The sequence below is a fragment of the Colletotrichum higginsianum genome, chromosome 11 (genome assembly GCF_001672515.1).
Source record: "Colletotrichum higginsianum IMI 349063 chromosome 11, whole genome shotgun sequence".
NCBI lineage: Eukaryota > Fungi > Ascomycota > Sordariomycetes > Glomerellales > Glomerellaceae > Colletotrichum > Colletotrichum higginsianum.
In genome coordinates this window covers 227514-249697 of record NC_030963.1, presented here as the reverse complement: position 1 = coordinate 249697, position 22184 = coordinate 227514, and the positions used below count along the sequence as shown (strand labels likewise).

The 22184-nt window shown below is 53.9% G+C and overlaps 11 protein-coding genes across 11 annotated transcripts; all 11 read right to left on the bottom strand.

Annotated features, from left to right (window-relative positions):
• Window positions 1-862: 862 nt before the first annotated feature.
• CH63R_14439 (NUDIX domain-containing protein) lies at window positions 863-1678 on the bottom strand (the record flags this gene model as incomplete). The annotated part of the gene is made up of 3 exons (XM_018309413.1): window positions 863-1075; window positions 1232-1443; window positions 1528-1678. The coding sequence occupies 3 exons, from the start codon at window positions 1676-1678 to the stop codon at window positions 863-865; spliced, it is 576 nt and encodes a 191-aa protein (XP_018150656.1).
• Window positions 1679-3953: 2275 nt separating this feature from the next.
• On the bottom strand, window positions 3954-5189 carry CH63R_14438 (Phosphorylase superfamily protein; the record flags this gene model as incomplete). The annotated part of the gene is made up of 3 exons (XM_018309412.1): window positions 3954-4567; window positions 4660-5014; window positions 5079-5189. 3 exons carry the CDS (start codon window positions 5187-5189, stop codon window positions 3954-3956), a joined length of 1080 nt encoding a protein of 359 aa, XP_018150655.1.
• Window positions 5190-6189: 1000 nt separating this feature from the next.
• On the bottom strand, window positions 6190-6761 carry CH63R_14437 (uncharacterized protein; the record flags this gene model as incomplete). Its single annotated transcript, XM_018309411.1, has 2 exons — window positions 6190-6351; window positions 6405-6761. 2 exons carry the CDS (start codon window positions 6759-6761, stop codon window positions 6190-6192), a joined length of 519 nt encoding a protein of 172 aa, XP_018150654.1.
• A 436-nt stretch (window positions 6762-7197) lies between these two features.
• CH63R_14436 (uncharacterized protein) lies at window positions 7198-7536 on the bottom strand (the record flags this gene model as incomplete). The annotated part of the gene is made up of 1 exon (XM_018309410.1): window positions 7198-7536. The coding sequence occupies one exon, from the start codon at window positions 7534-7536 to the stop codon at window positions 7198-7200; it is 339 nt and encodes a 112-aa protein (XP_018150653.1).
• Window positions 7537-8268: 732 nt separating this feature from the next.
• Window positions 8269-8948, bottom strand: CH63R_14435 (uncharacterized protein; the record flags this gene model as incomplete). Its single annotated transcript, XM_018309409.1, is given in 3 exon segments — window positions 8269-8400; window positions 8410-8746; window positions 8770-8948. Coding segments are annotated over 3 exon segments (648 nt in total).
• A 419-nt stretch (window positions 8949-9367) lies between these two features.
• CH63R_14434 (uncharacterized protein) lies at window positions 9368-10918 on the bottom strand (the record flags this gene model as incomplete). Its single annotated transcript, XM_018309408.1, has 1 exon — window positions 9368-10918. One exon carries the CDS (start codon window positions 10916-10918, stop codon window positions 9368-9370), a length of 1551 nt encoding a protein of 516 aa, XP_018150651.1.
• A 1325-nt stretch (window positions 10919-12243) lies between these two features.
• On the bottom strand, window positions 12244-13109 carry CH63R_14433 (uncharacterized protein; the record flags this gene model as incomplete). The annotated part of the gene is made up of 2 exons (XM_018309407.1): window positions 12244-12636; window positions 12672-13109. 2 exons carry the CDS (start codon window positions 13107-13109, stop codon window positions 12244-12246), a joined length of 831 nt encoding a protein of 276 aa, XP_018150650.1.
• Window positions 13110-14014: 905 nt separating this feature from the next.
• CH63R_14432 (uncharacterized protein) lies at window positions 14015-14565 on the bottom strand (the record flags this gene model as incomplete). Its single annotated transcript, XM_018309406.1, has 3 exons — window positions 14015-14227; window positions 14290-14393; window positions 14445-14565. The coding sequence occupies 3 exons, from the start codon at window positions 14563-14565 to the stop codon at window positions 14015-14017; spliced, it is 438 nt and encodes a 145-aa protein (XP_018150649.1).
• Window positions 14566-15882: 1317 nt separating this feature from the next.
• On the bottom strand, window positions 15883-17079 carry CH63R_14431 (uncharacterized protein; the record flags this gene model as incomplete). Its single annotated transcript, XM_018309405.1, has 2 exons — window positions 15883-16671; window positions 16720-17079. 2 exons carry the CDS (start codon window positions 17077-17079, stop codon window positions 15883-15885), a joined length of 1149 nt encoding a protein of 382 aa, XP_018150648.1.
• An 845-nt stretch (window positions 17080-17924) lies between these two features.
• On the bottom strand, window positions 17925-18359 carry CH63R_14430 (uncharacterized protein; the record flags this gene model as incomplete). Its single annotated transcript, XM_018309404.1, has 1 exon — window positions 17925-18359. The coding sequence occupies one exon, from the start codon at window positions 18357-18359 to the stop codon at window positions 17925-17927; it is 435 nt and encodes a 144-aa protein (XP_018150647.1).
• Window positions 18360-18362: 3 nt separating this feature from the next.
• Window positions 18363-18955, bottom strand: CH63R_14429 (uncharacterized protein; the record flags this gene model as incomplete). Its single annotated transcript, XM_018309403.1, has 2 exons — window positions 18363-18769; window positions 18865-18955. 2 exons carry the CDS (start codon window positions 18953-18955, stop codon window positions 18363-18365), a joined length of 498 nt encoding a protein of 165 aa, XP_018150646.1.
• Between the last annotated feature and the right edge of the window lie 3229 nt (window positions 18956-22184).

The following is a 22184-nucleotide window of genomic DNA, read 5'->3' as shown; positions in this document are numbered from 1 at the left end:
CATCTAATAGAAAAGGGGAATAGGGCAACCGACGGGCCTAAATATACCCGTCTGGAGCACCTAGTCCCACACGTACGTACAGGGATACCCTATACGTCACTACGACAAGTTACTATCTCCCGTCGGAGGGGCTTCGTCAAAGCAAATATCGCCCTGGGCGTAACATGTCACAGGGGAAATCCCCCTATTTTTAGCTCTCTGAAACAGTCCTCACACGTGCCTATCACGTGCCTATATGTATATATATAGGCCACATTTCACTCACTTCGTATTTCCTAGAATTAAGCATCTTTTACTCCTTTCTCCCATGCCTACAGTGTACTCTGCCTCACGATGTCTCGTGACATAACAGTCATTAACGGCATGCCAGGAACCGGTCTCAGAAGTGTAGCTTTTTGGTTGTATTCCGCACCAGTTCGTGTTCTTGATCAGCTACCCCCTGGGAACACCTCCACTGAAGGTCGGGGCAACCTTAGCTTTCGAAGAATCGCCGATGGAATTATAGGGCTTGGGCCCCAGTACAAGGGAGGGGAACTATGAGTTGTCGTAGAGGTTGAAGGTGTTACCAGGCTCGAAGCCGTCGACGTGGCCGGGAATACCGACGATATACCCGGAGGGGATCTTAGGCTGAAAGCCTGGTGGAGGGCAAGAAGCTCCGGGCGTACGGGGTAGTAACCAGCTGTGAGGCCCGAGAGGAGCTCAACAGTAAGGAGTCCATTGTTCTTAATAAGCTGTACCATTAAGGTCACGAAGCATAGACCCGTATGGATTCACAATACCCCGCTTGCTGGAACGCCTCACAACAGCCGAGTATCGACTTGTTAAGCTCGTATAGTCCTCTTAGGCCTAGACTGCATGTCTATTACAGGCGCTTCTCTAAGCAAGCCGCATCAGAGCGAAGCGGGTATTTCTTGACCATGTTTATCATCGACGGGAAGAATCTCATGTTGTCCTTGCCGGACGCATCTTCCTTGGCACCACCGGCCGTTTCATCCATAATCTGGGCCGATATCAGGGCCCATAACTCATTCCAGTCGATCCACATCAAGTCAACGTGCTTCTGCGGTTCCATAATCTGCAAGGGCAATAATTGGAGTTAGCATCTTGATTTTCTACGCAACACCTTGAATTAGGAGCAAAAGGGGCATCTAGTCCTGGATGTAGAATACTGCACTTTCCTAGGAGCAGAAAACAATGAGGGGGAAGGGGAAAGCAGCACGCATCAACTAACATTAGGTTCCTCATTAGGGTCAACTTGCTTGACAATAAAGAAGAAACAGCGCCAGTCGTCAACCAGATAGTCGTCGGTCTCTCCCCACACAGGCTCGTCTCCGATGGGCTGGATGGTCACTTTCACGCCTGCCTCCTCTTTATATTCACGCTTCATTGCCGGCTCCGGGGTCTCGCCCTTCTCCAAGGCACCACCCGGAAAGGCCCAGGTATCTATGAATCCTTGTTAGAAGAAAAGTTCCGACTGCACATGTGTGTTTCGCACGGGAAGGAGAAGGTATAGATGTTGGCGTTTACCGGGTGGACCGTTTTCTCTGATTTCCGGGGTCTTCAGCCTGCGGCGGATAATCAGAACCTTGGTTCCTCTGCAAAGAATGCCCATGGTGCCCATCCTGAGCATCTTTTTATCCTTGCAAGACGGCATGTTGTGAGCTTTAGCGACAGACATTGTGAATGTCAGATTTTGGAGAGAAATATAGGATCTGTTTGACAATCAGAAGAAACGAGGAGTGTATCGCGGTTCATGCATAAGAGGCCGTTGGCTTTATAGACGCCACCTGAGGCCTCTGGGAGACTGATAAGTGTCAGCCTGGCATGTTGACTTCTCGTACAGAGTTTTCTGTCTCGTAAGGCGTTTTCTCGAAAAAAGGCCCCTGCAGCTCTGCGTAGCCGGCGTGTAGTTGGTCGGGATCCGATACATAGACTGCGACCGGAGACGCAGGCAGCAGTGGATGCAGACTTGCAGCTCGGGAACCAGGCCATACCTTGCATGGTCCTCTGCATACCTACACTAACGTCTGGCATCCCTGTGGAGGTGTAGTTGAAGGCGGCGTATGCCCCAGGGTTGGCCTAGTAATGACATTTCTTGCATAACGCATCTCGGGTGACGTAAAGTCAAGGCGTCTCTTCGTCTCGCACATCTCGACAATCGCTTTTAGTATCTATTAACTAGACGGTGCCATACATCCTTCAGCAAGCCCCTCCCTGGCTTGAGGAAGGACAGGATTCGAATGGTCATCCTTACCTAAGCCCGCCAGGCTCCGGCTGCTGCAAAGCGTGTGGGGCAACAGGTTAATTCACCATCTTGTTATGTTATATCCAATCTGCGTGAGTGGACCACTGCGCAAACAGGGGTTAATGCAGGCCACCCATGTCCAAATTCGCTCGAGACACACAAGGACTATCTATGCCTAATGTAGGATCAGCGATCTGTCAGTGTCCAGACCCCGCGTCGCAGACGATCTCTGCACATTTTGTTTGCGCCAGAAGAGATACTGTGCCATGATTCAGTCACTGCTCTACGCAGCATCGTGCCAAGAAACTGGCAAATTGTCCATTGGGTTTCCCTGCTTGTGCCGTCGCCTGCAGTGGGTGGTGTTGGGCGTAGAATCGGCCAGGTCTCACGGCCGATGACACCTGCCATTTTGGGCAGCGGTCCACATGTGCTTTGCACGCTAGGGTTCAACGCTAGTTACCAGACTGTCGGGATGAACTTATTATTGCCTGTCGAGTTACCGGGGGTTACGGCTACGCGGCGGCTGGGCAGTCAAACCAACGACTCCCTGGACCGTGTGATGAGCGTTCGGCGACTCTGACCAAATCCCGAAGGGCGGTCAAAAGATCGCCGCCACACCTCTTGGAGTGGCCATTGGACCAGCATCATAATCCGTTACAACGAGGTCCCAATTTCTTCTCCAAACGCAGTGACCGGGTGCTATGGTCCCCTGGTCCTAGCGGGGGCGCGGAGAGGCACAGCGCACGGGGAACCAGCTCGCATGTACTCCGACCTGGCAGGGCCCGCTCTAGCTTTCTTGGCAGCCGTTGGCGATGGTTGCCGCTGTGCTGGGAGCCCTGTCACGAGAAGCAGCCAAATCGAGCTGTCACAAACGATGTGCCTGTCGAAAACGAGGTCAAGTTATCAACGCCACTCCACATTCGAGGAGAGACCGGGGAACCTGAGCCGGTGCACGGACTGGTACGTGAGAGGATTCGTCTTTTGATCATCACGTTCAACTTTGCCAGCATTTGTTGAGAAAGCTAGAAATTTGCGATTTTCGCAAACTTCAGCCTAATTAGGTTTAATTGTACCTATTTCTGTGCAAAAGCTAATATGTAGGTAGCCGTGACAGTTCGCTCTCATGTGAAAGAACATAGGAAAGGAATGTTTACTCCCTGGAAAGGCTCTGGGACCGCATCAGGGCCGCGATTGGCTTCCTGCTGTACAGCGATACGTGAAACATGTACTCCGTAAGGCAAGTGGTATCGGGGCAGGGACGTCAGGTCCAATCAGGCTAAGGCTTTAGGCGCTCGTTAAGGACGCCTAAGGTAGCATTTTCCATCCCGGCCCTGGGTGCCATCCGTGGCGAAAAGTTCGCCAGATGATCTGACACGACTGGAAAACTTGCGAATCTCTGGGGCAAGGCGAACTGTCACGGCCAGTTGGTCTGTGTACTACCAACAATCAACTCATTTGGTTTCCGATGGGTGCTAAGCCGCCTTGTCGGCAATCGTCACCTGCTTTTGCGGCAGGCTTCCTAGTATAATCATCCCACACTCTTAAAACAACACGCAATGAGACAAGCAAAGAACAGGTTAAGTAGAGGTATTCTTGGTTGGCCTTTCTCTAGTTGACAATCAACTAAGAGACTGGCTAAATACTCTATAGATACTTGTAATCTCACGTGTCAGCAGCTGTGGACTATGGGGCTAACAATGGCTTGAGACTATTGATATGCATTAATGGAAACGCTTGTCGACGTTGAACCTGTCGATGAGGCGTACCACTCCAAAACGGCTCTCATCACCGATGCTGCCGTCGCCGCCGCATATGGTTGCCATTTCTTATTCTTGTGACTGTCGGCGTAGTCACAAACTCCTTTGATAACGATGCACGGCACTTCATCCCAGGCGCTAGCGCCTTCCGTCTCGAAGGCAATCACATCAAGCTGAGCCGCAACGCGGTCGCGGTGTTCGCCCGACTTCATCGCCGTGACTCCGGATGCGATGCGGCCGATGTGAATTTTGGGACACCGCATGTCGTCTGGCGCTTGGTTCTGGTTCGTCTCCTGGCGCCCTCTAGGCACCAATTGATTATCGTCGCAACGGAGTTCGGCACAGGACGCGCCAATCGCTTCCTCGCAGAAGCCATCTGATTCTTCGCTGCAGATGCTGCACGGATGCGGTGCGCAATGCCTATGCCGATAGGTTGGTGCGAATAACTTGTCTTCGGCCACACTAGGATACTGATAGTTGGATCGACGACTCTGGCGCACCGCTTCATTCTGTAGCTGTTTCAGATATACGCCAGTCTTCTTCTGCAGATGCTTTTTTCCCAATTCTGTGTCGAAAATTTTTCAGCCAGGCTGCGAATGTCTTTGCCTGGCCGGCCAAGATTTCCGCAGGTAGTGTTTTTGGTCACAATGCTCTTACTGATGATCACATCGCCTAGGAGCACCTCGTTGGGTCCCGTGCCCGGCACACCACCACAGGCCCCCACAAGGAAGGAAATCTTCAGGCGAGTAAAGCTCAATCGCACGCCGGCCGCCGCCCTTGCCGTTGCCGCAGTGCCCATGTCGGGAAGCAATGCCAGCGCGACATTGTACTCCCCGATACGGCCCATAACATACATGTTGGTATCCCCATACGCGCGGCTGTATTGCCATTCGTCCTCCCAGAAGTCGAACAGGAGGGACACGGCGTCGTATGCGAGTGGCAAGGCGCAGATAATGGCGATCGAAATCTTCGCGACGGGATGGTCGGCCGTAGTTCGACATGGGTATTCCAACTATGTCGTTCGATTGACATTGGAATGAGAATACCTCAGGTTAGCAACGCATGGTCCGACACACATCTTGAATTGCAAAGGTTGTACTGCCATGGACGGTGCAGTATTGCAAGCCGTTGCCAGTGTTATTGTGCTGCACAACAGAACCAGAATTGGTGAAGTTTTGTGAAGACATAGCCATCAATACAGCAGGGTTTCTCTACACTCTGAGCCCTATTACCCGCTTAGCTGAAGGGTATTGCGAGTCGACAGAACCTTTGCAGAGGAATTCGGCTCAACCCTATGTAGATTACTCAGATAGCTCTGCCTAAGGGCTATCACGATAGTTGAAAACTCCAGAAGAAATGACCCGTAGGCCGCCAGGCCGCCTCGACGGCCGACAAGGGCGACTAGGTGGCAGAGCGTCCATCACGCATCGTCAAGAAAGGCTCTTCGTAGACACTTGCAAAGCCCTTCGATCAAGCAGAATAAGCTCCTCACTTTACGAACGCGACAAGTAGTGAGGTCACCTCCTGCAACATCTACATATTCGTCGATGTCGACCTCGCCGAGATCGTTAGCGACCCCGCCATCGTCAGCCCTTCAGCTGTAGCTCTTCTCGAGGCAAACAGTCCCTCGGCACCGCCACCTCACAGGCCTGGAGCCTTCCCCTGTTCGTCAACCTTTCACCTCCTTCTCTCACGACAAACAGGGCCCGTTAATAGCAACGACAACCCCGTCTGCAATCCCGGTCCGATCAAGATCCGAGGGTCCGAACCTTCCCCCGTTGAACTAGACAACCCTTCACCAAATGGTCGATCAGACCGCCCTCCGCCACCTCAACTTACTGTATAAGCTGCAAGATGCTAATGTCTTCTTAGATACGTACAAGAGTGTGTTAGACTCAGTGGTTAGTAACGTACCGCTGAGGATGGGGGATGTTAGGGTGGACGTTTGGATGGATTGGGTTTTAGGATTTATGACGAGCCAACATGTCTTTTAACGTGGGCGTGGTATCGACATTATGGCGTGTATCAGGGTTGACCAGCACGTCGTAGCTATAGTTAGAATAACAAATGACTCCTTTGCTGTTTTCTTGTCCACGTTTAGGACAAGAATGGGATGGGATGACTCGTAATGTTGGATCAGGCTTGTGCTGGCCTCTATCATAAGAATGTAGACGCCTGTACATACAATCAACCCTCGTCATCAGCTTCCACAAGACCCAGCACCTTTTCCTGAAACCACGGCCAATATACCGTCTGCGTCCACCACGAAAAGTACTGGATAGTCCTAATGATCTGGTACGTGCCAACGACATTAGTGGTTGCGCCGATGCACCGCCTGGTCCACAAAGTCTGTCCCACATTATGAGCAAAAGTCCAAATATTGTTCGACCCTATCGACTTACCGTCTTGTTGCCAGCGCGAGTGGTCGCCACAAAGTACCATTCCGCACCCGAGACTATGAGCCCGGGCAGGAACGGAAGACCAGAGACATCGGCCCCTGTCTTCCTGCACAGCATCAAAAGGTATCTCCACTGCGCGGCATGCCACGAGCTGATTTGCAAATCGGCATTGTCGAGCCCTCTATCGCGTTTCTTACACTCAATGCTGAGGGATATTGGCTTGTCACGGAGGAGAAAGGAGGGTGTGTGGTTGAGCGTGTCACGCCCCGACAGGTTTCGCGTCCTCCTGATGGCATCGTCTAACGAGGGTTCGTCTGGAAGGAGGACTGGGCAGTCGACGAGCATACAGTAATCGACCATTCGTGAGCCTGCTCTAGCACCATGAACGGCGGCAGTCGGTCTATTTGTACGGCAGACACACTTTTTTTAGCCCGATCCCCAACATGAAAAAGAGCTTGAGACGCGTACATGTGGAAAAAGTTCACCATATCGTCTCTGATGGCTGTACCTGGCCGCCGCAGAGCCGCCTCCAGAAGGCGATGATGCACTTCGCCCCCCCAGCCGGCTTCGTCGACCTGTTCCTGCACACAGAAATGAGATGCCTTGACAATACGCTCTACCATAGGGTAGCTGGTTGCGGGGCCTCGCCGCTTTTGCTCGCAATCGACTTGGAAGAAGGCTTGGTCGGAAACTCTAGGGAGAGACGAGGGGAGGTCGGGCTGCAGTTCGGTTGGCCCGGATACGTCAGTAAAAGGCTAAGGTATCTTTCTCCAGAGCACTGCGATGGAGAGGTGGGTTATATTACACGGTGGTTCTTGGGGATGACATTGACCCCTGATGCGAAACCGGTGATGTCGAGGTACACGTCCCTCAGGCCGGGAGCGGCAGACGGGTCAATTTCCAAGATGTCGAGCGAGGCGAAGTGAAGAGGATCGTTTGCCAGCTCGAGCGACATGAGCTGCTTGGTAGGGGAGGATTTGCGGGAGGCGGATGTCCTTGTGGACGTGGTGGCGATGCTGCCGGTCTGTGATGCCGAGTCGATCGATGCGAGGATCTCGGCAGGGCCGCAGGGGGTGGCGTCTAAGTCGACGAGGCGACGTTTCTTGGGAGTTATCGTCGCGGTTGGATCGGCCATTCGGAAGACGGAGGTAGCGGTGCACGGCTCGTGAAGGGAAAGCGGAGGGGTGAGGGCTTCCTCAAGGGATCGCTTCTTTGATGTTTTGATGGCCAGAAGAGCAACGCCGTCGGTGGGTGTTGCAAGGTCGAGAGTGTCGCTTGGCAGAGCCAACAGCCACTCTTTAATACGTTCTCGACAGTCAATATTGCTGCACATAGCTTCCGTCGATTATTGAGGTAAGTCGGGCGGAGGAAGCATGACGGTGGTGAAGGACGTAAGGTTAATCTGAAAGGAACCGAGGCTGACGTTGGAACAGAGGGGGGGTCCATGTTGACGGGACAACCGGTGCTCCGCAGTGGTGTCACCTTGTGCGCTCATTGACAGATCCACTGGAGGCTGTTGAAGTGGAGTCGTAGCTCAGCACTATTCCTCCCTGGGTATAGCATATGGAAGTCTGCAGTCGTGGGGCCGTCTCGCCACGAGCCACACTAGCATTTCAATCTATCTCACCAACGAGTGGGACAGGATTTCAACAGCCCCACAAGACGCGTAAATTACCTAACTCCACGGATTCGAGCGAGAGACGCGACGCAACGCAACACAACGCGACGCGACGCATCATCAATCCTTTCTATTCCTCAGTCTAAACTCGTCCTCCTCTCATGCACGTATTTCACAATGATCGGGGGAGAGTGTAACCAATCTCAATCCAAGAAGCACACTCGATTCAATCTACTGTACTACAGACTACTACTGCTGCTCACGATAAAGCAGCTCATCTACTTTAACTTCCAAAACCGGGAACTCCGCAAGGAACTTCCCCACAGCCCGACGCTTGCGCGGATCATTATCCTCGTTCCAAGTCCAGATTGTGGGCTTCCCCTACTGCACAAATCGCTGGACGCAGTCCCTAGCCGCTATTGCGGTCCGACCAAAGCCAACAATGTCATTCAAGACAAGATGGGTGCATTTATCCACCAAATCATCAAATCGGAACTCGTGCGTCATCTGATATGGTTTCCCAAACCCCAACGCCCACTCCGTCTTCCCACACCGCACGGGCCCTATGAGAATCAGAACAACGGGCCCACCGGCACCGCGTCCGGGTCCGATGATGGCTTCCCGCCAGTCCACAAGCGCCTTGGGCTCCACCCAGCCAAGCAACGAAAAAAATTGGGAACATGTTCCTTCCACGCCTCCACCTTGAGCCTCTTGCTCTTGCCATGGCCTAGAACATAGCCACGAGATGACTGTTGGTTGTGCTTTGTAGACGTCGCGTCCTGCCTATGAAGGCGCTCGCCGACATTTGGCTCCACAAGTGTCCGAGCCCCCATGTCGTCTCGCTTGCGCTTCGCGGACATCGTGTCCTGCATATGTATCTTTTCGCCAGACAACCTGTCGTTGCTTTCCTTATCGAAAGAAGACTGCATGTTTTCAAGAAACTGCGCCAGCTTCTTGCCCTGCTTCTAGTCAGCCATGTCGAAGGGATAGCGCAGAGATGGTATTGAAAAGCACAGGCCCCACAGCCAGCCATTGTAAGTCTTGGGCTACCTTAGGTAATTACTCTGAGACCCATAATTCGACGTGGTGGTTCGACGATCTGACGTAAGCCGTCATGGTCCGCTCGCGCTTAAAAGCTCAACAAGCCTGTATTAACTAGACTAAGGACACTCTAGTAACGGAGTTAAGCGGTTTTGTTTTAATTTATAAGAGACAGACATACAGAGGGTTGTCTACCGATAAACACTGTGGCCTTGAACGTAATCGTAACGCCCAGAATGGATTTTCGCCCTTTCAATTACCAACACCACCAAGAGCCCCAGTTCGTCCCTATCCGTGTACCATTCTGTCACACGATCTCCAGCGACAGCCCGCAAGCCTTCATATCCTTCAGAAGCCATTCCATAGGGGTGGTGTATGTCACGTCCACCTCCTTCTCCAGACCAAAGTGCTTCCACAAGTCCGCTTCCGGTGTGTCATTCCGGTTTATGCCTCCCGTAACCATCCCAACAGCGCGTCCCTCCAGGTCGAAGACACAGGCGCCGGAATCGCCTGGCTTAGTGAAGGTCTTGCCTGCATTGATTGCTACAATGCAACCCTCCTGGGAGACAAGCTCCAGGCCGTTTTTGAAAGGCCTGCGGGTGACGGATAGGACCTGGTTGAATAGCCCGAATTTGAGTCCTGATGTTCGACCCCTCATTCCCACAATGAGGTTCGTTTTGGAGTCCTGAAGCTCCGAAACCGCGACGATGCCCTTTATTTGGAGAGTGCCGTCATGGTCAAGGTCTCGGATCTCCGACGACGTACGGGCTTGAAACCGTGCCTTTAGATCTTGTCCCTCGACATAGACGCGATTGGAAAGTTCAGAAAGGCGTCTCTCATGAGAGTCGGCTTTCAACCGTATCAAGCACCAATCGCTAAGGAATTTGGAATCTTGCACTGCGTACTCTCTGGCGTACGCGACGTGGCCGAAAACCCTGGTCTCCAAAGCTTTGCGGTGGGCGAAGTACTGTAAGAAAGATTCGGTCTTAGCAATCGTTTGTTGGTATCTGGCCAACTTCGCGGATCTTCTGTCTCCCTCGTTGTCGTAGCACTCTCCCTTGTCCTTCTCCGCTTGGATCCTTTGGATCGCCTCCGTTTTGCGGCCTTCAAGCTCCGTCATCAACTGACTTTTGGTCTTGTCCGGCAGCTGGATAACTGGCTTGCTAGGCAAAGATTCTTCTCTCGGCAGAAGGCAACCTGTTTCAGACTCGTCATAGCAGACATGTCGACAGGTCAAGGCAAATATTTCGGCAGGGTCGCCACCGGTTCGGCGTAGATAGATACCCTTTGTGCCTTCACGGCGGGGCTGGTCCAGGCTTGCAATGCTTGTGCCTAGCTGGTCGGAGAGCTGATACATGTAGGAGTAGTAGTAGGGAGGAATCTGATGAGAATCTTGCCGGAGGACTGCGGGGGCAGACGCGAGAGTGAGAAGATTCGATTCCTTGACCTCGCAGTGAACGTCGTAGAGCCCATGTTCCAGAAGAGCATTTCTGCAGTCCCAGGCAACCTGATTGCCTACCTCGCATGACAGTGTGTTCTTCGCGACTGAGATGGAAACAATTACAGGCATTTCGTCGCCGGTGTACCCAATCCGCAGAACATCCATGGCGTGCCAGTCAACCTTCTGCAGGCGGAGGATACCCAATATCTGATTCCTCAACGGGGAATGTTCATCATTCCATTTATCGACGATAGCATGGTCGCCGACAACAGTCAGAGTTTTCAAATCTGACGACCGCCCGTCAATACCAAACCGAAAAGGCGTCAAGCTGGACCTTGCTACGAGTTTTGGACGGCTCGGAAGTCCATTATAGAACCACTCGCACTCGTGTTCGGTTGGCGGGCGTGGAGGCTCCATGTGTGGGCGTGGGGGTTCTGTGTCTTCCTAGGAACTCGAGCTTGCGTATGGCTTCTCCAGACGTTGGGGGTTCGTCCTGCTTGCTGTGGATTTTTCTGAAACGAGAGAGGAAGAGCAGCTCCTCTGGTGGTGGTGGTGGCGATGGTGGTGACCGGTTGCAGCAAACGATGCTTGGGGCAGAGTAGACGCCATTGTATGGTGGGCACCAGATCTATTTCCGTTGGCAAGGAGAGCCTTGATGGTAATCAGGTAGGAGAGTGCAGCTTACCATAAGAGCACGAAAGTTTAAAATAGGAGGGCTAGGACTCGTAGGTAAAAAGACGGTCGAAGCCTCAAATGTGCTGCCTTATTGGAGGGGACAGCAAGTCGGCTAAGTCACAAGCTATTCCTGTTAAGCAAGAAAAGTAACGTAGTAGATGTAACGAAGCTAATGAATCTAATTGCGTGGCGGGATGTTGATTCCTATGAGGCTGGTGGGCTGGTATTTGAAGCGTATTGAAGGAGGTTTGGTTGTTGTTGGATTGAAGGGGAACCGCAGTGGAAACCAACCAAAACAAGAGGGCTAGGCCGAGAAATCATATGGAAGGAGCAGGCGCAATGCAGTTGCAACTTCAAGGTTAGGGGGAGACGGGGGACAGGGGCACTACTAGGTAAGCGACTGCTACGGTGGTACATTAGTGCCAACCCGACTAAGGATGGCCTGAAGCTTGCCCGACTTGAAATCCAAACTTACTGCCGCGATTATGAGATCTCGGACATGTACAAAAGCAAGCCTTTCGGATGCTGCTTCCTTAGAAAAGAACGGCCGCTTCATAGCCCTCCATTTGCGAACTCAAGTCTTTTCATCGATGCAGTCATCTCCTAGAGGTGATCTGCAGTATTAGCTACCTTTATGTACTCGAGAGGTTCCACGACTGTACCCTGGCAAGCTGGGCTTAGTTATCCCACGAGGAGAAGGTAGCAGCTTACACGGCGCTGCATAACTTACGATCTAAGTGCGTAAACGAAATTATCAAAGGAGCAAAGCGGGTAGGGAGACCAGTGAATGCAGGGGGCGATTCCAGCGATAGTGGTGGTGGGTCAGGTGGCTCTGCGCTCGAGTATGGCTACCTCGGCGTTGAAGGACTGACGGTCTTAGAAGGAAGGATGCGATGGGCTAGATACTTAAGTAGACTTGGAAAGGACGCAAGCAGCAAGCGCGTACGAGAGGTCAACGCCCCTTGCCCCCCAGTACTGCATCGGCACTATGTTGGCCAGGCGGAGACTTCCTCTCTGCAGCCAGCCCACCAGGCCGTCCTCCACGATGGCGTCGTCCCCCCAGAACCTTATCGAGAACTGGAGCGCAGTCCGGGCCGGCGCGCGAGCCGGCCCGCAGCACCGAGCCACACGCCGCGGGCAGGAGGCGTGGCCCGCGCAGCGCAGTACCCGAGCTCGACGATGGAGGATGCGTCATCGGCGTAGCCGCCCACCACGGTGGCCGTGCCGTCGGAGTCTTCCTCCTCCGAGTCATCCAGGATGGTGATCTCCACCCTCGCCGGCGCCGTCGGCGGCGCCGCGCGCGGGCGGTGGGGCGCCCACCGCCCCGTCAGCGGATCGACCTCGATCGGCCGCTTGATGCGCTGGCCGCACGCCCAGTCCAACTGGGCCGTGTTGGACAGCACGAGGGCGGACTGGAAGAGGGGACAGGCCTCGTGGGTGCCGAGCCCGCAGCGCACGAGCTACAGCCAGGTGGCCTTGAGGGCGTAGTCAAGACGCGGATCCGGCCCTGGGTCGACGGCGCTCCGGCCCGTCTTGTTCTTGACGCCGGCAGCCCCAGCAGGGTGCCAAGGCCGTAGGCCGAGCCATGGCCCTGCGTATGTGCCGCGTAGTCGAAGAGGCGGTCACCCGAGCCCATGCGCGGCCGGATAGCGCCGAGGAGGCACGAGGGCACGGCCAAGCTGCACGTCGTGTCTAGGGTCTGGCTCGGCTGGGCAGGCATGGCCGCTTTCAGGTCGGTCTCGAGCAGGCCTGACAATGGCCAGCCGAGGAAGCCGAGCTCGTCGGCAACCCACTGGATGGCGGGCTGGAAATAGCGCCCCCGCGTGGCCGGCAGGCTGTCGAAGTTGAGGGCGTCACCGAACAGGCGGTCGAAGAGGACGCCGGCCCAGTGGCAGCCGTCGAGACCCCAGCCCGCGCGCCGGGAGAGTAGCATGACCGCCGCATTATGGCCGGTCCGTCCGCTGGGTCGTTCTCGCATGCGATGCGCCGCTCCAGGTCGTAGAGGGCGGCGACGTAGTCGGACTCGCTCGTCCGCGTCGCCGGCCGGTCATCGGGCCCGGCGCCCCAGGGCCGCACGTTGGTGAAGCTGGTCCGGTGGAATGTCTCCGCATCCGCAAGCTGTTTGTCGCCCTAGGTCGTCTCCTAGCGGCTCAGCACGGTATCGCGGGAAACGTCGACAAGTGCCGGGTACCCGGGGCTCCAGCTGAGGGTCTGCCTGTCCTGCATGAGCAGGTAGGCAGTAGGCGACTGATTGTAGACGGCTGTAGTTATTTCCTCTGCCGGGAGCATTCGCGGCGGGCCCGGCGCGTCCAGGATGGCCTAGACGTTGAGAACGTTAGCGTCTAACGACCAGGCTATGTCGCCGTCGGCATTGTCGTACTGGAGTGTTGCGGCTGTGGAGGGTAGAGGGTGGGATGCGCCAGGGGACCGGGCTGCTACAGGCGCGTAGGGAAGGGAAGCCGGGTCCGCAAGTCAAGCCTTCACCAGCGCCGGCCCTCCCGACAGCCAACGCCGAAGGAGGAGCATAACCCTACCCCTGTCCTGTAATCAGCATTCTGCACCAGGTCTAGTATAGACAGCATCAATAGCACCACAAGGCGAGAGAGGTGAAAATCCAACAAACGCTGCGCATAGCAGGACTTGGTTCTGGTATAGTGTACTAGGCATCGAGATAGAACTACCTAGCTGGCCTCTGCCTACAGGTCCTGTGCCCGTCCTCCTTTCAATCCGCCCTGGCTAGTGTTTATTACTGCTGCAAGCCTCCCGTCTGCATCCACTGCGGTTGCCTAGCCCTCCAAATGTTAGCGTATGTAGGCTGAAGGAGGGGGAAGGGAGGGCCTACTGCGCAGTGCCAGCATTTAGGAGGACGGTGGTGTTGACAGGCAGCATCGGTGTCATGATGCTGCTGTGGCCTCCGTACCCGGACGGGTTGTAGTTGGAGAAGGTCAGCTGGCCCGTCGTCACCGGAAGGGGGAGGGGGATGGTTCCCTGAGGACGGCCAGGGACGCCGCCGGCCGGGGTGTTGAAGATGGCCCTGGCGTCGGTCTGGGCCTAGGCGCTGGGATGGATGCTTAGGGCGGGGGCAGCGTTCGAGGCGACGGGCTAGAGCCTACCGGCACTACAGTTACGGCCGCCGTGGAGGGGTGGCCGCCGAGCTGGGAGGGGTGGAGCTGGACGACCTGTGCGGCCTGGCCTGGCGCGGCCATGCGGAGGAGCACTGCGAAAGGAGCAGTTAGAGGAGGACTGGGAAGGAGGGCGGGTGACGTACTGCTGTTGGTAGGGGCACTCGGCAGCGCCTGATCGCCAGTGTAGCCGGCCAGCTGGGCCGGGGAGAGGGGGGCCCCGGTGGAGGAGACGTTGGGGGCGGTGTATCGGGCGTAGGGATCCATGATTCGCACTGCTTTCGTCTTGTTCGTTTGCTTTGTTTGCTCCGTCTGTTCAGTCAGTCTGCTTGCTGTAGGTGTGTCTGTGGAGGAGGGATGAAAGGGGATAGGGGCAAGGCCCTCCTATTTATTCAGGTATCTCCTCCATCCCTCCCCGAAGTGTGTGGGATCCTCCTGACCCTGACATGGATAAGTAACGAAGTAACAACAATAACAATTACGAATCGCATCACCGAAAGTGAGGTTATTCGTAACTAGACGATTCGATTGACCAACGTCCAATCTGCGGATTCATACTAACAGAGATATAGGACGAAGGCAGGGTATTTGTATCTTTTAGAAGGGCATTATACTTCTCGGACCGAGTTTTAGAACAGAATCGCAGGACACTCTCCCCCAGTCCCCTTTTACCTATTACGACATCTCTTTCCATTTTTCCTTGGCCATCTTGACGCTCTTTGCCTCTAGTGCTTCCCTGGTGTCTTTTGCAGCAGCGACTGCCGTCGTCTCATTAAGCATGCAGCCGCTCCGCATCCCGCGTAGGTTCCCCCTGCCCCGCCCACCCCACCGGCGCGTTGGGTCGGTGCAGCGCGCCAAGCCCCGCACCCGGCAAGCAACCTCACGACGATCCATGTCCCAGGGTTGACGCAATCTCCCCGCCCTGCTATGGAATCCAATGCCTGTTGGTAAAAGGATCGGGTACCTCTATCGAAAGGACACCCTCTTCGGAGCGTGCTTGGTAGGCCCCCACGCTGTGTACACCCTACTTACTGTGCCGCTACAGTATGAAGGAGGAAAAAAGCAGGACCGGGGAGTGGCAGCCGGCTTAGATCCCGTTCCGGCCTAAGCCGTGGAAAGCAGCGACTGGGGCTTAGCATACAACTGCTTCTTCAAAATTGCCACACAGGTTGGCAATGTTTACAGGGCGCAACGTCTCTACGCATGGATTCATCCATCTGCGTCTGAGACGGACCTCTCCATGGTCGCCGCGGGCGCAGACGTGTTTCAAGACCATCCGGGCAAGAGATCACTCGCGAGCAATGTGGAAAGAAGCGGCATGGCTTATAGCTACTCCTGCCGTTTGGCTAGAGCAGACATCTCGATGGCTGGTAGGAAGCTATGGCATCGAATAACACCCGGGAAGCTGCCTCCATTCCTTGCCTGACGCAGGAGCTCACTGACCACACCCCCTAAAGCCCAACCTTTCGACCTTGGCAGCCTCGTTCTGGGATGCGTCTGGGATCCGTAGGTATATACATACTTCCAGAGCGGCATTGCTTCTACCATGACACGACCCAGGCTGTGTACCAGATGCTATGACTATCAAGACTCGTCGGCTGGGCCAAGAAGCTCCTTGATCAGAGGGATGCTGATGTTGTTTTCCCCGTCACGAATGGCAAGCTTGATCCGCGCATATGACCGGAGTAGGTCGTAGAGGTCGCTGGGGATAGTGATGGTGTACTTCGCCGTGTCGTACTGCTGACCAGTCCGCTGGATGCGGCCGTCGGCCTGCTCTCCCGCCGTGGCCGATAAGGGTACCAAGGGGTAGATGATGTAGGACAGAGTGTTTTGGAGCCCGTCAAGACCAGTGCCGGCGGCCGAGAACGTCGTGACGATCACTTTGCAAATGTTTGCATCTGCCTCGGAAGACGCCGCCCGCTGTAGCCAGTGCACTGCCAGCGTGCGCATATCCTCCTTAGTGCGGGAGACGGCCGGGACGAACATGACTTGGATGCGCGGCCGCAAGAGGGCACCGCTGCTCATGAAAGGGGCCTTTTCCTCGTTGTCCCGCAGCTGGAGGGCGAAGGCGACGTAGAACGCCATAGCCGGAGTGTCCAGCATAACAATCCCCTTCAGGGGCCATGGCGGCGTCTTGGCGCCGGCATTGCGATCCCGAGCTTGTAGGAGATGATAACGTGCCTGGTGCGTGATGATGTCGTAAATTTCGGCGACCCTTGGACACTTCCTAATTGGCTCGGCAAGGCCGATAATGTTCCTTATGGTTCTCTCGTAGCTGGATCCAGCGTTGGCCACTCTGGCGACGGAAGCGGTTGCGGTCTTGGGAGCGGCCGATCGTGAGCTGGCCGCTGCAAGGGCAGGGGCTGACGGCCCCTGGACATTGATCTTGTGGAAGACGGGTGAATACCAGACATGTCACACCCGCGTCTCGTTTTCAATGTCGCTTGCCTTGGGCAGCCTTCTTTGCTCGAGGACGGGCCCAATAATCTGGTACAGCGCCTTCCCTACGGTTGGAACGACAGGTAAATTGGGACGGAGGGTCTCCGAGAAGAATGAGGCAAGCTGCATACGACCGTAGACGGCGAAGCCGGCAAAGCAGTGCTGTAGCATTTTCTGAGTTACCGCCTTTGCCTCGGTGAGATACGTTCTCTCCTTCTCCGATAGTTGGCCCCACAGTTGCTGTATGCAGGCAGTATAATCTGCAACGGCCTCTTCGGACGGATCCACCCTTCGGGTGTGTTGATGTATTTCCGGCAACGGCGGCGTGATGGTGCTTCCCATGACGGTTGAAAACGGGTCTCTCCTAACAACCAGCGGCCGAAGAAAGTTACTAAACTTCCGTACCCAATCCAGAAACGGCTGATATTTGTTGACGTCAAGATTGTCGTCAAGGTTCTCTCTTACGATGTTTGTCCAGATCTCCCGAATGTTACCGGCCTCTGTTTCAAAGGTCTGGAGGCTTTTTCTAAGTTTGCAAGAATCCCGTTCAGCGAAAAGAAGAGATAACGGGGCTGTTAGGTTCTCGAGTTTGCTGCCAACGACGGATGCACTCCGACTGGATAAAGAACGCAGTATGGCCTCCATGGTCAATAAGGCCGGCCAAGCGCACGCTGGAATTTGTTGCCACCTTGGTCACTGTGTGCATTGAAGACGACACCGCATTGAATGCTGAGGCCGAACTTCACGGCAGGGTACTGTACCAAGCCGCTAAAGTTGCGTCTGCCCTTGACACCTGTCAGATTTGCAAATCTCATATTGTCGTTTAGTTCACCTTGCGAGGTGCCGCTGCGGGAGACGAAAAAGAGATGCAAGGGTTCTCCGACCTTTCTGCCCTGTATGGTGTATTTAATCTTCCAGGGAGGTTTGATCTGGGCCTTGAACTGACTCTCCGATAGTGGATTCCCCTCAAGATCCAAATCTTTTGTGTACTAGTAGAGCGCCGGACTCTTTCTCGTTTCCGCAAGAGATACAAGTTTCCTACCTCGGAAGTCACAGTAGGGTTCCTAGGGTTATAGAACGCCATCGAAGCCTTGTAGGGTCTAATGGCGTTATGACCCTCTGTTACCTTCATTGACTCGCCAGGAAGGGAGGCTAGCTGCATGAAAGGTAGGACCTTGCCATCGTCCTTAGGAAACGGTGATGTAATCTCGTCGTGGAAAGGCGTTGGCGTCTCTGAGGGCCTGGCCTACCAGATTGGCTCCTGTAATAAATACGTGAGGGAAGTTGTGCTGCTGAGACACCAGCGGGGTCGCTATCAGCCGGCTGCTAAGACCGTTGCGGTTGCATACGCATCGGATCCCAAACTTCCACTCCGAGGGACAGTCCCGAGGGCCGGTATAGATGGACGTGATGTGGCGGTGCGGGTTCTCCTGCACGTCAAGATTACAGAGATAGATCAGCCGTAGGACGGCGATCACCAGGAACATTTGCCTCGTCTTGCCAATTCCCGTCGTGTGGCCGAGGATAGCACCGTGGGCTCGCTCTTCCAGCTGGTCGCCTGTATGTAGGTTGGACCATAGCCCCATCTTGGAGACCAGAGGGTTGGCTAGTCTTTCCAGCATGATCTAGGTGTCAAGGTACTGCTGTGGCCTTGCCGACATTCTGGTGCCAAGAAGGGTGATGCCATTGTCCGAACCGAAGTTCTCGACCGGAAGGTGGAAGTAGTCGGCCGTGTTATGCCCGAAGGCGGAGTCGTCGGGCGTGCGGATGATGTCGTTCAGTGCTTGGCTCGACTTGGCAGCTTCCACGATCCTTCTAGGCCCTTCCTCCTCCTCGTCGTCTGGGACGATGTCGACCTCATCGTCATTCTCAGCGGGCTTAGAGGGCGGACCGGGTGGCTCCGCGGTAGGCGTGCTGCCAATAGCGATTGGCCATTCAAAATTACCAGGAGCAGCAGGTCGAGACGGGCCCGGGGTGGGGTTGTCCTTGCCGGCACCCGCCGGGGTCGGTGTGCGGTGTGCCGCAAGTAATCCTGATGGAGGCGGCGGCGGCACCGGGAAGCGTTGCGGGTTTTTCGCCTAGGTGCGGCAGTGTCCGTGACTGCGCTCCGACAACGATGCCGAGCACTCGCAAGACCGAATTGGTTCTTCTTGGTTGGCCGGATCAAGCAAGTCTGGTAGATCCTCCGTGGACGGCTCTGCAGGGCCCAGGAGGTCATCAAGCGTGCGCCTCCGAGGGGCGGAGGCGTGAGCGCGTCGAAGGATGACAACCAGAGGGCTCGATGGCGAACCCTCCTCAATCAGGCCCAGAATGGGTAAGCCAGCGAAGCAGAAGTCGTGGATGAAGTTGTAAAAGTCTTGTTCGTTGTACAGCGTGACTGGGAAATGGATGCTGCAGGCGCCGGGTCTGTACCCGGCGGCTGTAGGGGACCCCAACCGATATCCAATCGAAGGTGCAAGCAGGCGTAGGATACCTGCTGCAGGAGTCTCATCCACGCACGATCTCTCCGACTTGAATGTTCATGAGATTTCCTACGAGCTTATGAATGCGGACGATGGAACAGAAGATGAGGCATTTGTGTTTCTCCTTTGGTGTTTTGACAACTGGTCGACATATATGTTCGGCGGCCGGGACAACTCTAACTGGGACCCAGCCACAATACCACGGCACCGGCTCCTTGCGACTCGCACCCGGCCAGTACCTAACGTTCCCTAAGGATACGCCAGCGGCTGTTGGGTTGGTGTTTGGCTTTCATTTGTTCGTGATGGCCGAGTTAAGCCTGCCCCTCAAATCAACCAACGGCCACCTACAAGCGGCCGCAGGCTACGATACCGTAGCTCTTGCCTGGCTGACCTGTCTCGGGATCTACGGCTTACTACACAAGACAACTTGGCGCTGTGGCAGAGACGTTCACAACATGTGATGAGCGTTGTCAGGAGATTCCTAAGGGGATCCTCTGCGTTTAGGAGGATGAAGAGAAAAAGCTGCATCGTCACCCCGTGGGTACCCTCAACCGACCCTGCACCAAGCACTTTTCAGGCGCAAGACGCCTGGCACCTCTTGCCTTCTTGCTGTATCGTCCCAGAGAGCGACTATCTGCTTCTAGATACCGACTATTCAGGCTCTGCCCAGGTGAAGTGCTACATCAATGTCATGGAGACATTGGCACGGCAGATGCCGGGGAGAGGAGCAGGACTTCAAGGGAACAGTCTGGCTCTCATCAACTGGGAAAGAACAGCTCGGTCTGTTAGAGGAAGACATGATGAATGGAAGACGCCTGAGTGGGGTATTGAGGTTCGCGACAGGTTTTCTCGACATCTTGTCCGGACGTCTATCCGGATTCCTCTTCTAGCAGGAGCTATCTATTATCATACTGTTGTTAGGAGAGATGTTGAACAGTATTACCAAGCGTACGTACGGTATCGTGGTATTGAGCTTGGTGGGTTCTTCATAAGCCAGATACGTACATGGATAAGTCAAACCACCCACTTTTCGGCCACCCCCCCATTTCGGCCAGGTTTTACACCTAAAATCTACTAAAACTAACAACCCTAGCTCCTTAACCCTAACCCTAAATAATCTATAAATATTATATATTATATATAACTATAAAATAACTATAGATAATAGGTATAAAAGCTTCTACTATACTATATATAAAGTATTAAGTCTTTAAAGTTAGAAATCTTAAAATGTTAAGATTATAGTATATTTTACTAGTGGTCCTTAACAGTAGCTTAAGCTAAAATATTTTAGTAGGCTTTATATTAAAAAAGCTATTTTTAGTATATATATATACTTTTTTAATTAGATTTTTATATTATATACTTATAGTTAAGTATTTAATAGTAGTTATATAAGTATTATAAAAGTAAAATTTAACTAACGTACGTGCATAGTGAGCTGCGCATCATAGTGAGCTGCGCACGTCTACTGCCTTTCTACCTCTTATATAAGTTAATTCAACTACAACGTACGAAATCAATTAAAACTACTTATCACCCTCTTCTTCATCACTATCCCAAACTACTTCACAGGTTCGTGCGTTATGTCCAGACTTTCCGCAATTGCCACATCGTCGCGCGCGTGGTTCAGCACCTTCCGTACGACCCTCCTTCTGAGGGTTATTCTCTCCTCCAGCATCAACACCACCCTTTTCTACTTGTAGTGCCTCTGCTTCAGCAGTATTAAGTGACCCTCCAAGACGTAGTCGTGTTTTTTTTGCCCTCCGGCGCTTACTTAGTACCTCTATCCCCGTACGAAGCTTACGGTTCTCAGCCTCAACAATAGCAAGCCTATAGGCTAACTTGCTAATACCTCTGGCCTGGAAGTCAATTACTTCGTACATTGGTGTTGGTGAGCTACCTTGATGTGCTTGGATCTTCTTTTTAAGAGAGGAAGCACTTCGTACGCCCTCTAGTGCTGTGGTTGGTGTCTTTGCGTCCCAGGAGCCTCGGCTGCTTGGCCGTGAGTTTGATGGTTTTGGCGTCTTTGGCTTGAAATCCAAGCGAGAAAGAACCACTTCAGGGTTAAAAGGTACAAGGCCTGCCTGTCTAAAACCAGCTCGTACGTTGTTTTCGCCCATTGAGGCAAAGAATGCTGCTTTAAAGGCAGGAAAGAAGTCATCCTTAGTAATATGCGAAATCTGCATCCGCATCATCTTCTCGATTTCCTTGCTGTACGAGTGCTTTAACGGGCTAAAGCACCCAACATCAAGAGGCTGGAGCTCGTGCGATGAATGGGGAGGCATGCAGAGAGCAATAATGCTTTGTTCCTTGCAGTATTCGTCAAAGTCGGTCGATTTATGGCTGTTGTGACCATCAAGGATCAAGAGGCGATAAGAGCCCTTCGTACGAGTCCTTGTGCACTGATTAAAGTGCTGTAGCCAATCTAGGCCAATATCATTTGTCGTCCATCCATTTTCGCTTGGATGGATGCGCCATGTGGCTGGGAATTGGCCGTTGGTGTACCAGGAGAGGAGGTGATATTTGCCCTTTACGATAACGTACGGAGGCATCGCCCAGCCATCTGCACACACACCCTGAATGACAGAAACCCATTCCCGATTGCCAGGCTGCTTCGTACGAGGCCTTCCCTTACGGTCAGACGTTGTAACAACCTTTGCATGCAACAGCATTCCCATCAGGAACCCAGTCTCATCAAAATTGTAGATATCGTCATCAAGTATTCCGTACTTTGCAATTGTGTTTCGCACGAGTGCAAACCAGCCTTGTATAATTGTAGGATCCTCAGCTAAGGCCCTCTGATAGTCGATTCGACGTCGAAATCGCATTTTCAATTGGGGGACGCGTCGTACGAAGTTCTCTGCCCATCGGGGTCCCGTACGCGTCCCGTCGCGCGCGTTTAGGAGTTGGTCGGCCATTTCTCGTACGTCTTCTTGTCGCGGAGGGAACCCTCGATCGATTAGGTCAATAACTCGTTCAAGA